The sequence below is a fragment of the Phalaenopsis equestris genome, unplaced genomic scaffold (genome assembly GCF_001263595.1).
Source record: "Phalaenopsis equestris unplaced genomic scaffold, ASM126359v1 Scaffold000765, whole genome shotgun sequence".
Classification (NCBI taxonomy): domain Eukaryota; kingdom Viridiplantae; phylum Streptophyta; class Magnoliopsida; order Asparagales; family Orchidaceae; genus Phalaenopsis; species Phalaenopsis equestris.
The window spans coordinates 1,006,160-1,021,012 of record NW_018165205.1 but is presented as its reverse complement, the minus strand read 5'-3'; the positions used below and the strand labels follow the sequence as shown (position 1 = coordinate 1,021,012).

At 39.0% G+C, this 14,853-nt stretch overlaps 1 protein-coding gene across 2 annotated transcripts; it reads right to left on the bottom strand.

The window, feature by feature from the left end:
• Positions 1–738: 738 nt before the first annotated feature.
• LOC110031090 (urea-proton symporter DUR3) lies at positions 739–13,477 on the bottom strand. Of its 2 annotated transcripts, XM_020734131.1 has the most exons (9): positions 13,143–13,476; positions 3,880–3,987; positions 3,694–3,789; positions 3,529–3,611; positions 3,203–3,423; positions 2,581–2,843; positions 2,251–2,489; positions 1,343–1,992; positions 739–1,241 (listed from the first exon to the last, which is right to left on the bottom strand). In XM_020734131.1, the coding sequence occupies exons 1-9, from the start codon at positions 13,329–13,331 to the stop codon at positions 919–921; spliced, it is 2,172 nt and encodes a 723-aa protein (XP_020589790.1). In that variant the 5' UTR covers positions 13,332–13,476; the 3' UTR covers positions 739–918. The 2 variants fall into 2 exon arrangements, with proteins under 2 accessions (XP_020589790.1, XP_020589791.1); XM_020734132.1 differs by lacking the exons at positions 3,694–3,789; positions 3,880–3,987 and having other exon boundaries at positions 13,143–13,477.
• Between the last annotated feature and the right edge of the window lie 1,376 nt (positions 13,478–14,853).

The window sequence follows — 14,853 nt, the reverse complement described above, 5'->3', positions numbered from 1 at the left end:
GGCTCGTTAACTTATCAAACGAAATTAACGAGCCGAACACGAGCTGTTCGCAAACAACGAGCCGTTTTGACAGCCCTACATGGAAGAGAAAATGTGGAGGTCGTCCTGCAGCTACTCCACGGACCGACCAGCATGTACAAAACAAATATTAGTTGAAGATATTAATTACCCTTGCTAATAGGGAGTAGTACATATTATTTTGGGTATTTTACTTATCAGATTATGTTGCCTGTCAGGCAAAGTCTTAACCGCTAAGATGACCGGTTGGAAGGTGGTTGGCTTGGAAAGATGGTAAACCAAGGTGGCCGGCCAGTTGACTAGGGAGGCCAATAGGGTGGCTGGCCAGTTAAAGAGAGTGATGAGTGCAGCTTCGCTTGCCCTCACTTAAACATTCATTCGATCTTGAGGTGTATGAATTTCGCTGATATTAACTGCTGCTACTGTTGGATTCGTCAAGATCCGCTCGAGCATTATCTAGACATACAAATCCAGTAAATATGATCGTTGTGTTGACGGAGACGAACCTCGTTAGCTACGACAAAGAAAATTTGTAATCCACCTCTCAATCAAATTTATTAAATCTTGATTTACGTTTCAAAACATACGGAATGCAAGATTTAGACACGGAGTATGATAAAACAGAGTATTGGATTTAATTTTTATCTTTTTGTTGTTTGGCTGAATTTAAGTTAAATTGATGACTTAATTCAATTAATAGGATGCTACCAAACACCGCCTTAATATAATTAGATGCAATGTATGTTACTAATAATCTGAAGGTCATAAATAGTACAAGCTATATTACATTTGATGCAACCCACAATTTCTTTTTCTATTGACACATACTATAGTAGTGCTAACATTAAATCTTTTCAACAATTTCAAATGCCAACATCAACATAATGTTTGATATGCACCTTAAAGCTCGTCCATCGCAGTTGGAATTGGAACACTTGAGCTTGTTCTTCTTCCTTCTAGAACCTCAAGCCTCTTAGCCTTCTCTTTCTCCAGCAAATAAATTTGTTGGGCCTCAGGCATGGCCGTCATGATTGCATGCAGTCTAAGGTTCATTTCATCTAGCTTCTCCATCAGCTTGTCATTCGTGAACATGCCGACGCACACGCTGCTTATCCTCTGCCAGCTTTCACTTAGAGGCAAGATAATGATCACAACTGAACCAATTGTTCCCCAAGCAATGGCTATAATTGCCCATAATGTGAAATAACCAAAACTGAATTGCCCTATATTCAGAAATTAATAACGCATGCATGATTTGACTCAGCAATCTTTAATGAAGGTGGCAAGTTTTATACTTACTAGTCTTAAAATAAGGAAAAATTACCTGCAGGAAGAGTAAGAAGAGGCCAGATGATAACAATGATGGCAGTAAAAGTCATACCCCATTTCATAATCCAAGCCTTGGCTCTCATCAGCTTCTCCTCCCCAAACTCCTCATCAGGTAAATCACCCTTCATCTTCTCTACTGTAGTTATCTGCCTGGTCGTTTCCCAGTCATATTTCTGAGGCCACAAAAGACTTGAAGCTGCATGAATCGATCCGCCGATGAGGATAGACACTAGGTTCCCAGCGAGCATGGGAGCATTCCGACCAGTGGTATCAAGGTCAATGCGGCCGTATTTGATTTTTGTTACTGATAACCAAGTCACTACACCAATGATACAGCCACTTACCGTTCCAGCAACAGCACCGAATGCATTGGCCTTCCTCCATAGAAGCATGAAAGCTATGGGGATGACTGCAGAACCAACGAGTATTCCCATGGCCAGGTACATCCAGCCAAGGGAGACTCCAGCCTTGTTCAGGATCACAGCTAGAAATCCCATGAAACATCCAAAACCGAGAACGACTCCACGGGATACTTTGAGGATCTGCTTTCCTGTAGCCTCGGGGTTTATATAGGTGCGATAGATATCATATGTGCACAATGAAGAGACTGCTATCAGTTCAGAGGAACCAGCGGAAGTGACAGCCCTGAAAAAAATAATTTATGGTCCACTTCAGGTTTATCAATTAAGCAATTCTATACATTCAGCGAAAGTTGACTCTAGTGTCTGAAGGTCCCCAGTTAGGGAATAGAAAAAGAATCTATGTAAATGCAAAAGTAGCATGTTTGTTGAGTTTTAAAAATAGTATTTCAACTACATCCAACCAAATAATGAAATCTAATGAACTCATTGTTTTTCAAAACATGATATCTAATTTCAAGCAACCAAATGAGAAAAAACTCACATAAATAGCATGGTCAATAGAAGCACAGATCCACCTTTCCCCATCAGGGCAATTGCAGTAGCAGGAGGAACCAAGCCATGCCCAGCTTCAGTTGCCGTTAATGGAAGATCAAGAGCAAGCGCTCCGAGGCCCAAAGAGGTTGCCAGTGAAAAGGGTACTGCAAACCAGACTAGTCCACCCAATAAGTAGCCTTTGTGGGTGGAGGATGGACGAGCAGCTATGGCACTAACCCAATAGCCCTGCATATCATTTAGCTTAATTCGGAAAAAAAAAAGCTAAATTTTTTTTAAAAAAAAAATATTAGGTTCAAAAGCAGCCAAAATTAATTACATTGTCCACAAAGACTGTGCCGAAGTTTCCAACAATGTTGATGATACCAAAAATAAGGCCACCTGAGCTTAACATGGTCAGGTAGGATCCTTTATAGTTCCCACTTACAGGCCCACAAGCTTGACCTCTATGAGAAATGGGTTCTCGACATATTCTAGATTTGCTAACAACCTCTAATAAGCGATGATAGACAACCTTCGGGCTTCCTAGCTCACTGCTTGCAGCGTAAACCAAGTAAACAAAGATGACCAACACAATGTGCACTGCAAAATAATAAAAAAAAAAAAAGTTTTTCATAAAGCTAAATTCTAGAAAAATAAGAAATGGGTCATTATTTACCAACTGGGTTGGTTAGAATAAAAAAAATACAGAGTAGCACTCCTTTCAGTCTGATAATTTGAAATGAGACTTTATGCATTATAGAATAGTTTCATAGTCAGTAAAGGAACTAGTATTGCCAAATATTGCAAATAGTTTCAGTCTTTTTTTGTCAAAATATTGCCAAATAACAATTGAAGAACATAAATTCTACTGAGACGAACTGAGAAAGTCCAGCAAAATTTACTTCTTTTAACAAAAACGCAATCCATGTAATAAAGCATACAATAATGGGATAAAGTACCTATAACAGAATGAATGTAGCTTGCCAAGAAGGTGGCCTTTAATCCTCCTGCTAATGTATAAACTATAACTCCAAGGGGAATCAAAAAGCTTGCAGCATATATGTTTACACCGGTAAGAGCATTAACCACTGCAGAACCGCCCAGAAGCAGCATTGCGGTCACAATTATATTTGTCATGAAACAAAATACAAGGAACACAATATGTGCAGCAGTTCCCCACCTGTACATGTAAGCAAACAAAATAAAAATTAAAAATTGTGTCATTATGAGAAGAGAGATAAATATGAATCTATCATGACAAAATTAGTGTGGGATTTAAGATTACCGAGCTTTGACAATTTCACAAACTGTGTGTGCATTAGGAGCCTTTCTTTTGATCTCAATGGCCATGATACCAAACAGAATCACCTGAATGCAAGGAACATGAGAACTTTCTCATATTTTCTTCAATTTTCTATATATACTTTCTTGAAGAAATGAGATAAGTGACCTGAATGGTAGCACCACTAGCATACCAAAATGGGCCGCTGATTCCATATTCCCATGCAACGTTAGAGCTTTGCAAGATTGTTGCAGCCCAAGTCCACTTAAGAAAAAAAAAATTTTATTTTTTGTGAAAACTTTTTCCAATATTGCAGTGTTAGCAGCAGAACATCTCCTAAGAGCTAATTATTACCTGAGAAACAATCACACTTGCTATGAGCCCAGTTTTGACATTTCTTCCAGCCGTATTAAACCATTCAGATGTGTGGCGAGACCCAATATATCTCTTCTCCAACCAAACCTGACCTTGTTTCCACAAGTATCACATATGTCAAGAATCATCAATATAATAATTTGAAGAATCCATTCGTTGGTGAAAGTTCCATTAGTTTTCAACTTCAATAATTATTTGATTAAAACAAAATTGAGAAGCGACCTTCTTATTTAGGCGGAAAATTAAGAAAAAAACAACACACGCAAATAGTATTTCATAATGTTAATAAGAAATTTTCTAGAAACTCATTCATATTTTTGTTGAGATTTACATGATAATGATAGATAATCTCGCATCAAATGTCAAAATTAAAGTTGAGTTTCCTTTGGTGAAACTTATTAGAAGATTAGCCACTCTTAGAATTCATGCAATGTGAGTATGCTTAACTTCAAATTTCGAACCGCTAAGTTTATATTTTTACTAAAAAAATCTTATTATAAATAATAAGAACGTATACCTACTAGACAAATGATAAGGCCTGCTAAGCCAAAGCAGAATACAAATCAATGGTTCAAAATTTGGGTTGTTTCAAATAATAAATACACTGATAAAAGATAGAAAATAAGTGTCCTATAGAGCATAGTTATGGGTCATAGAAGCCATCTCATAATTTTTTTATATCATTTTCTGACAAAATACTTCAGGCGAAAGCTACCACTAAATGCCTAATGGATGATTATCTGCTATGTGTAAGGCCACAGATGTGGACAACAGTTTCGTACGTGAAGGATATAACATCTCTTAAACGCAGTGAAATAAGTCTCTTAAATAATGAAATCTTCCGATATAGTGGTTTGTTTCAATATAAACTGCATTAAGTATGATGCTTATTACAGACATGGAATCAGCTCTTTCTTAAGGGTAGTAATGTAAGAAAATTAGTTTTAAATAAAATAAAACAAATCATTCGCTGAGAATAAAGTCAAATATTTCTTTTCCAATGTTTTTATTTTCTACTTTAGTATCGGGTAAAATGATTTACTAAAACAGGTGCTGCAAAATCACATATTTATTTTGCAACATATTACAACAACAAAACCTTTATCCCACAAAGTGGGGTTGGCTACATGAATCCTTTTTCTCCATTGCGTCCTATTTAGTGTCATATTTTCATTTAATTCTAAAAAATTAAAATCATTATTTATACGAGTTTTCCTAGGTCTACCTCTGTCTTTCTTAACATAAGTCGAATCTAAAACAGCTACTCTCCTAATCGGATCATTAGATGATCAACATTTAATGTGACCAAACCATTTAACACGACCCTCTGTAATTTTGCCCGTCACTGGAGCTACACCAATCCTGCCACAGATATATTCATTTCACATTTTGTCTCTAAGTGTAAAGCCACTCATCCACCTAATCATTCTCATATCGGGAACACTTAACTTAGTTTTATGCCTCTCTTTTAAAGGCCAACATTCAGCACCATAGAGCATTGAAGGTCTCAACACCATCTTATAAAATTTTCCTTTCAGTCTAAGCAGTAATTTTTTTATCACACAATAGACCCGAAGCATTCCTCCACTTCAAACAACCCACTTGAATTCTACTAAGAGCATCCCCATCTATTTTGCAACATATTAAAATAAATTTTAATTTTCAAATAATTGACCTATTACGATCTTCATTTATTGTCCAAGTTCTAGAAAATTGCATTAAAGAGATAAAATTGTATGACCTATTTGACCAAAGTGGACAATAATATCTCAAACATTAAGAATTTGTGTTGTGTCACTTCAAAACTCAATACTCACTCGATAGCAGCTCAAAATCTAATCTTGATTTCCTTTAACTCAAGAATGTCTAAAATTATATACCAATGCATATAATATATAAACCTATTTAGTAAAATAATTTTTTAATTAGAAAATTTGGCTGAAAATAGCTTTAAAGTTGACTTTTTTGACGCACATCGAACTGAACTCATGTCTATATAAATTGTATAAAAAAATATGTTAAATTGAATCTCTCAAAGAGACAATAAAAAATATGTTAGACTGAATCTCTCTGAGAGACGACCCGCAGCCGGAACGATGTGCAGCCTGGATGACCCACAACCCATAATACGGTAGTCAGGACAACAGATAGCCTAAACAACCTGCGGCATGGATGACCAGCAGACTGAACGACCCACAGCCTGGAAGACCCACAGTCTAGATGACCAGCAGTCAAACTACGAGCAGCTTGGAATACCTGTAGTATAGATGACCCGCAGCTTGGATGACCAGCAGCCTGGATGACTAACAGCATGGATAACTCGCAGATTGGAAGACAAGCTCATACATGTAAAATATCAGAATTACCCTTATAGCGTGCCCATCAAAGCTAGAGAAAACAAGTAACTTCAGATATTGTATCCTCACCCTATAAATATGGGATAATTTTATGAATAAAACATGTCCAAGAGGTCTGGGAAGACCCTATATCACTGTTCATTATTGTGTGTTTCTCTCTCACTCGTCTTATGCTCTATTCCTTGGGTGTGATTTCAGGAAGCCTGGACAACCCACAACCTGGATGACCAGCAGCATTCACGACCAGCAGCTTGGACCAACGACCTGGATGACACGCAACTTGGATGGCGCGCAGTTTGGACAACCAACTCTACCTGGATAACCGACCGAGTTGGGCTTGTCGAAACTCAGCCTCCCACATTCAGCACATCCACTGGACTACATCTGCTCGGCCACCTCCACTGAACCGACTGCATCGGTTAGAAAAATAGCTACAAAAACCGATGAAATTTCAAGGAAAATTTCTCATAACGCTGCTAATTTTTCATTATTTTTTTACATTAATATGCATATAAAGAGTTTGCCACAAGCAGTCGGGGAACTTGCCCCTCACAAGCAAGTTTCCAAAAAGTAAGGGGGAAGTTGTTAACATTTTTTGGACTCTGCTCGGCTGTTAGACCCACAATGCCCCAACATCGATAAAAACCTATGTCTCCCAACTCGACACAGGTAAGGCTCTACAAGTGCTTCTCTGCCCATTAGCGACAAGATCTGTGGTGAGTAGCTTGCAAATCACCCTGGCAGCGAGTCTGGACATTTACCTCCGTAAAGACTGCAACAAATATTGACTAATACGTACGACATAAGGTGTGACCCATCCAAGGCAAGGACTTAATCAAGCAACCAAGACATGCGTGATATAAAACTTGGGTTGTTATAGCATCTCAAACTCAATCAATCAGCTTTTCTTGCCCATTTAGTTACTCAATTTTAGAACATATTTCAAAATCACCACTTATTCTTATTTAAACAATTTATTTACTTCTATTTTCAGAGACGAGCAATGTTAGTTTCATTTTTATAATTCTTTTATGCTTGTTACAGTTTTCATTTTAATGTGGAACATACGTATTGCCTGAACTGTGTGGTTCGCGGGTTGAGCTGGTCCAACAGAAGGCTTGACAGTCGGCCAGCCTTGAGTGGGAATTACAGACCCGTTCCCTCCTACCTTTCTATAATATTTTTTTTTTATTTGTTGAGCTATGGTTATTCTTGGTTTGTTTCAAATTTCTGTCTGCAAGTTTCTTCTCTTACTAGGGTAGTATCCGAGTACAGGTGGTACTTCGGTTGTATCTCACTCCAAGGCAGTGATTACCCCTTTAATTCCCTCCACGCTTCCCTCTTCCCTATTCCTAGCCACCGACCAGACCCTCTTGTACCACTCCCTGTTCCTAGCCGCCGGCCATCACCCTATCCTACCTCTCCTAATACTACTGCCAACCATCCACACCACCTCTTCCCTGCTCTTAATTGCTTTCAGTGGATGAGTTCACAGCACAGTTTGACCAGTTGCAGACGAAGTGTGAGTTTGTAGAGCCAAAGAAACACACCATAGCTCGGTATCTGGGAGGTCGGAAGCCCGCTATTAGCAATGTTGTGTAGTTATAACTATATTGACCGTTGGGGGATGTTCAAACTTTTGTTTTGAAAGTGGAAAGACAACAAAAAAAGAGCTGGTGAAAATCTTCATTCAATTAGCAGCCTTCAGTCAAGCAGTTACCTACAGTTACCGCGACCGACAAGAGTACTTCGAGAGGAGTTGGTAAGACAGAACAGTGAGTGACAAGCCAAATACAAGTGAAAAGAAGTCGGAAAAGGGTAACGCTTCCAGTACAGTGTCTTTCAGGAGGTGTTTCACATGTCACGGCTACGGAAACATAGCCTCCAGTTGTCTCATTCACAGATCAGGGCGTTGTCGAGGAGTTGGTGATCAAGGAATCAGAAGATAGTCCATATGAAGAACTTCAGTTCCAGGGTGATCAGGGTTAGATGTTAGTCATACGGAGAGTTTTACAGTCAGAGCCAAAAAGAGATCTGTCATGGCTGAGGCACGATATCTTTCACACCAAGGGTACGATAAAGGGCAAGATTTGTAGTTTGAACTTTGACAGTGAGAGATGCGAAAATGTGGTGTCCACGCTAATAATGAAGAAATTGGGATTGGCCACACATAAACATCCTCAGCCCTATTCCTTGCCTAGTTGAAAAAGGGAAACACAATACACATGAATCAATAGTGCTTGATCGAATTTTCAACTGGGGGTCAGTTTCATAAGCAAGTGTGGTGTGATGTGGTTTCGATAGAAGCATTTCATATTTTGTTAGAAGCCTTAGTGATTCGACCGCAAGGCTCGGCACGACTACTTCAAGAATGCTTACTCTTTTAAAAAGGATGGGAAATGCATTTATCTGTTAAGAATCTGAGCGGTAAACGCGAACCACAGAGGTGTTAGTCTCAAGAGTCGCTTTCATGCAGTCGGTTTGGGATGCTTAGATAGCACTAGCATCGTTCCTATTAGAGGAAACCGAGGTGGAGAGTGAAATATCAATATTACTACAACCACTACTACATGACTTCCAAGATGTTATGACTGACAACTTTCCAGAGGGATTACCGCTACTAAAATACATTAAGCATGTCATAAATCTCATACTAGAATCAGTGTTGTCAAATCAGCCCGCTTACAGATTGAGGCCATCGGAGAACATGGAGTTGCAGCAATAAGTGCAGGATCTCGTCGCGAGAGGGTTGTTTAAAGAGAGTACTTGTCCGTTTGTTGTCCCCACTTTGATGGTACCTAAGAAGGGCGGTTTGTGGCTGATATACATTGACAGCAGGGCAATCAACAAGATTACCATCAAGTACTGGCTTCCCATACCTCATCTAGAGGACCCCTTGGATAAATTGCATAGAGCCATCTTTTTCAAGATTGACTTAAACGAAGGGTATCTCCAGATCCAAATGAGACCGGGAGACTAGTGAAAGACCGCTTTTAAGACACGAGATTGACTATAGGAGTGGACAGTTAAGTCATTTGGACTATCAAACGAGCCCAACACTTATAAGTTTGATGAATCAAATACACTTATAAAGTTGATGAATCAAATATTCCAGACCCACATTAGAAAACTTGTGATGGTCTGCTTTGACGACATTCTGACATGTAGTCAATCTGAGGAGCACATACAACACCTGAGGGCGATATTTGAGGTATTGCGAGCAGAGAAGCTATATGCCCATCCCAAGAAGTGTTCACTTTATGACAAGTCAGCTATATTTTTTGGGTTATAAAATGTCTAGGGCAGGCATTCAAATGAATCCTACAATAATCGATATAATTGTGAGTTGGACCGCACCGCAGTCGTTCGCCAACTGAAACATTTTTGGGACACATCACTTTACAGGCAATTCATTAGAAACTCTAGTACCATCACCACCCCTCTGACAAATCATTTGAAGGGAAAGAAAATCCAGTGGACAAAAGCAGCTCATAACAGTTTCAATGCACTCAAGGAGAAAGTGACCCGAGCACCAGTATTGGCATTATCAAGTTTCAACCAGCTCTTCGAGGTAGCGTGTGATGCATCTGATGTGGGGATAAAAGTGATATTGAGCCAGAGAGAGCACCCCATCTTCTTTTTAAGTGAGAAATTGAATGATTCCAGAAGGAAATACTAGACTTAAGACAAGAAATTTTATGTTATTATAAGAGCTCTTAAATACTGGAGTCATTCCCTGCTGACGAGCGTGCTCACGTTGTTTGCAAACCACAAATACTTGAAATTCTTAAACGACCAGAGCAAACTGAAGGGCAGGCACACCACTTGGTTGGAGTTCTTAGCATTGTTCTAGTTCGTGCTTAAGCACAAGGCACAGAGTTAGAACCGAGTAGCATATGTTCTGAGCCGCCGTCACTTGTTGATCACTACAATGCAGGCTTGCATCGTGGGCTTTAAGGTAGTAAAGAAGTTTTACGAGACAAATGAGGATTCTGAGAAAATTTGAGAACAATGTCAGGAGAAGCCTATTGGACAGTACTAAAGAGCTGAGGAGAAGCCTATCGGGCAGAACTAAAGAGCTGTTGGATACTTGTTCCACCAGAGGAAGTTTTGCATTCCTAGATGTTTGCTAAGGGAGTCCATCGTTCAGGAAAGCCATGGTAGAGGATTCTTCGGGAATTTTGGTAGGGACAAGACTCACGCACTCCTGAGAGAACATTTCTTTTGGCCCTGACTAGCGATAGATGTGAAGAGAGGCATCGTGAAATTTAGGATTTATCATATGGCAAAGACCAGAAGGCAGAATGTTGAGTTATACACCACAATACCAGTGCCAGTGGCACCATGGGCAAACATTAGCATGGACTTTGTGATCTAACTTTTGAGGACACAACAGAAAAAGGATTCAATCATGGTCGTGGTGGATCGATTATCAAAGATGACACATTTCATGTCGTGCCAACGGACATTAGATGCATCGCATGTCGTGGACTTGTATATCAGGAAGATTGTGATATTGCACGGGATGCCCTGAACCATCGATGTCAAGTCACTGAGTCACTTCTATAGGACTCTGTGGGGGAAACTAAGAACTAAGCTTCAATTTAGTTCTAAGTTCACCCTCAGACGGACAGTCAGACAGAGATCATGAACAGGAGCCTTGGAAATCTGCTGGGATGCTTTGTTGGAAAGTATATTAAACAGTGAGATCTGATTCTAGTGCAAGCCGAGTTTGCTTAGAACAGATCCATGAGTCAGACTACAGAACACGCCCCATTTGAGATTGTGTATGATCGCAACCCGCTCACTCACTTGAAGTGGTACTCCTCCTGCTGACATCATAGATTAGCGAGGATGATGAAAAAACGAGTGCACCAAATTCAAAAACTCCATAAGGATGCTGGGAGAAAAATCACAAAGCAGAACCGCAAGTACCAAGCATAGACAAACAAGTTCAGAAAGAATGTGACTTTTCAAGAATAGAACCTAGTGTGGATCCGGTTGAAGAAAGAAAGATTCCAAGCGAGAGCATTCAAAAAACTCTAGCTCTGAGTTGATGGACCTTTCAGAATACTTAGAAAGTTGCATGTTAATACTTATAAGATCGACCTGCCAAGAAACTACAATGTCTTCACCACGTTCAATGTCGCGGCCCTAACATCATACTACGAAAACCCGAAAGCTTCGAACAATACAGTCAAACCATCCCCAATCTATAGAGATTGTTGTGGGGTGTGGGTATGGGTTGAACCACGACGCTAAGCCATAGGGAGGAGTTAATCCAAAAAGGAGGCTAGATCAATCAACCAACCTTAGGAAGGAATTGCTGCCCCCTTTCCCTCCAATCTATCTACTATAAATTTTTGTGTTTGTTGAGTTAGGGTTATTCTTGATTTGTTTCAAATTTTAACTTGAAGGCTTATTCCCTTGCTAGGGATGTACCCGAGAATAGACGGTGCCCCGATTGTATCCTGCTCCGAAGTGATGATTATCCCTTTGATTCCATCCATGCTTCCCTCTTCCTTACTCCTAGTCGTCGACTAGCACCCTCTCCTAACCCTCCTGATTCAACAACCAGCATCCACACCAACTCTTCCCTACTCCTAGCCACCGGCCAACCTTACCTACCCCTCCAGATCCCGCCGCTAGTCACCAACTTCCCCATCCCTCTGCTCTTAACTAGTGATCATCCTACAACCTCCTACTTCCAGCAACATATTCCTTACCTCTTTCCAATTCAACTCCTAACCACGTCGTCCCCGAATCTTCCTACTCGACCCTAGCTGGATATTGTTATTATTGTCTTTTTTTTCTAATTTCTTTTTATTCCTGGTTGTAATATGATTTATTCATAATACTATTGTTTGTGTTTTGTGGTTTGGATTATATCACATTCACATAGATAAAAGAATTAAAGAAATATGTATAATCAAAATATGTTAGACAGAATCTCTCAAAGGGATGACCAACAACCTGGAAGACCAGTAGCCTGAGCGAAACAGTCTGAATGACCTACAACTTGGTCAACACGCAACATGTACGACATGCAATCTGGAAGACACGCAGCCTGAACGACCAATAGTATAGACGACCCACAACCTGGAAGACCCACTGCCTGAACGTCCAACATCCTGGACTCAGCCCGGACCCAAAAACTGGAAAACCGCAGTCTGGACAACCCACGGCCTAGACAATATGTAGCTTGGACGACAAACTCATACATGTAAAATATCAAAAACAACCCTGTAACGCCTCCATCAAAGCGGAGACAAACACAACTTCAGATATTGTATCATATTTCCTATAAATAGGGATCATTTTATGAATAAAATAAGTTTTAGAAACCTCGGAAGACCCCATATTAATGTTCATTATTGTGCACTTCTCTCTCTTTATCTCTCCTATCTTATACTTTATTCTTTGGGTATGATTCACGGACAAATTCAAATTCAAAATACACACACACACATAGGTGGTGTTTGGTTGTACATGTAGATTTACTTTAAATAGGATTTATCGAATCTGTGAAATCCTGTGAGCTCGGGGCGGAGATGGAGCACGCGAGCAACGACCAAGTAAATCCGTTTACAGTCGAATTTGATAAATCCGGATTTACGTTGCATTGAAGACGGAACGGAAGAAAGAGACGGGACATGAGAGAATTCGATTTTAAAGGTTAGTTTTCCCTTTTTAGGTATTTGGCTGGATTTAGGTTAAATCCATAGCTAAAGCGTGCTACCCCATAGTGACACACACACGTACGATACAAGTTCTTCTCTTTTAAAAATGTTAAAAATACGAAATAATCGAAAATAAATGGCAAATGCGAAAAAGGAAGAAAACACCAATGACTGGAGAAGTGCTAAAACTTAAAAGAGGAGTTACCAGGAAAGAGGTGAATAGGGCAAAGAAGGCTCCAAAGCCAAGGATGACAGAATAGCCAACGCCTTGGTTGAGAACGGGTTTTCCCTCGAAGAAGCTGCTCTGCCGCACGCAGCTCCCATCCGCCGCCGCCGAATAATACTTGGCCGAGAAACTCCCGAGCGTAGGGCACGGCACAGATGAAGAAGCCATATGGTTAGGGAAACAATACGCAAGCTGTTCATGAATTTAACTTAAATTCAATGAACATCTAAACATCTGAAAAGTAAATTCAACCTTCCATTAAATCAAATTTAATCGTGTTCCGTCATCTTTTTTCTCCTCACCCGTTAAATTTAATAAGTCTGATCTAGCTCCTCGGATCATTTGATTAATCCAGATCTACCAGATTACATAAATCATATTTAGCATAAATCGAAAATAAAGCCAAACGCTACCTTAAGAAGTCAAACGAGTTTTTTTCTTCGCCAACATTTCTCACAAAAATATATTGCCCCTCAAATTTTTTATTTTAAATATCAATAAATATATCAAGCTGTTTATTTTTCTAAGAACATATATTGGAAACTTTATTTCTACGAAAAACTGTTACTTTTGATTGCATAGTACCTATTTAAAGTTTGCATGAATTACATGAATTTGAGAATAAAGTTCTAATAGATTTTCATTATTATTAGATCATATTCATATATTATGTGTATTATATTCCAAATATAGTGTGAATCATATTCAAGCAGGATTAGAACTTGATTTTTACATGAATCAAATAATATTTTAGCAAGATTCAAACATCGTAAGCAGGGTTGTCAAAACAGCTTGTTTTTCACGAACAGTTCATGTTTAGCTACCGATGTCAGAGTGAGAAGCTATAATAACATATGTAGGCCGCATAATCTAGAGTTTGGAGCTACGTGAACTGCTTTTAGGAGTTTAGAGAAAGTCACCACTTTGTTACATTGTTATTGGGGTGTATTGTTGTATTGCATGCAGGGTGTAAATAAGTAATGATAATGAGCTTCGGCTCCTTATTCTTCAAGCTTCAGTGTTCTACTAGCTCCAAATTTAGGTTCTCTCTAAAGATTGGGGTAGGACTCTATTTATAGAGTTTGGATTACAAATAAAGAAGAAATTCAGACCACATTGTCTAAGAGCATCCCTTGTTTGGACGACAATCTAAGACATTTGAGTCTTTAATGACATCAAAATTAAGTGATATTTGGCATTTGGATTTGTCTTGTCAAGAGGCTCGATTTGACTATAAGTTTGTCAAACTTGAAATTCATTTTACCTTCCAATCATGCGCTAAAAGCTTACTAAATTGGTTTAACGGTTTGATCTAGGCTTGATTTGAGTCGGATTGAACAAACTTTGATATCATTTTGTCCGTCGCGCGAGTCAATTAGTTTGACCATAAATTTGTTAAAATTAGAGCTTTTGATTATTTTTAATTAGTTCTAATATCTGTTGTTCAAAATGTTACATTGAGATTCGTGACATGCCGTGAGATTCATGTCAGCCGATAAAAATTTATTTGTGGCGTATCATACATATATAGGTTTGAATTAGAATAATAAAGTTTATGTGATAAAAGTGATGCTGCTACCCATGACTTTATAACATGTCAATAATTACGGGCTTCAAGAATAGATAGCAAGGGGCCTAAATTGTTATACTCAGAATTAAATGCTACGCCATAAGAAGAAATATATCGTTA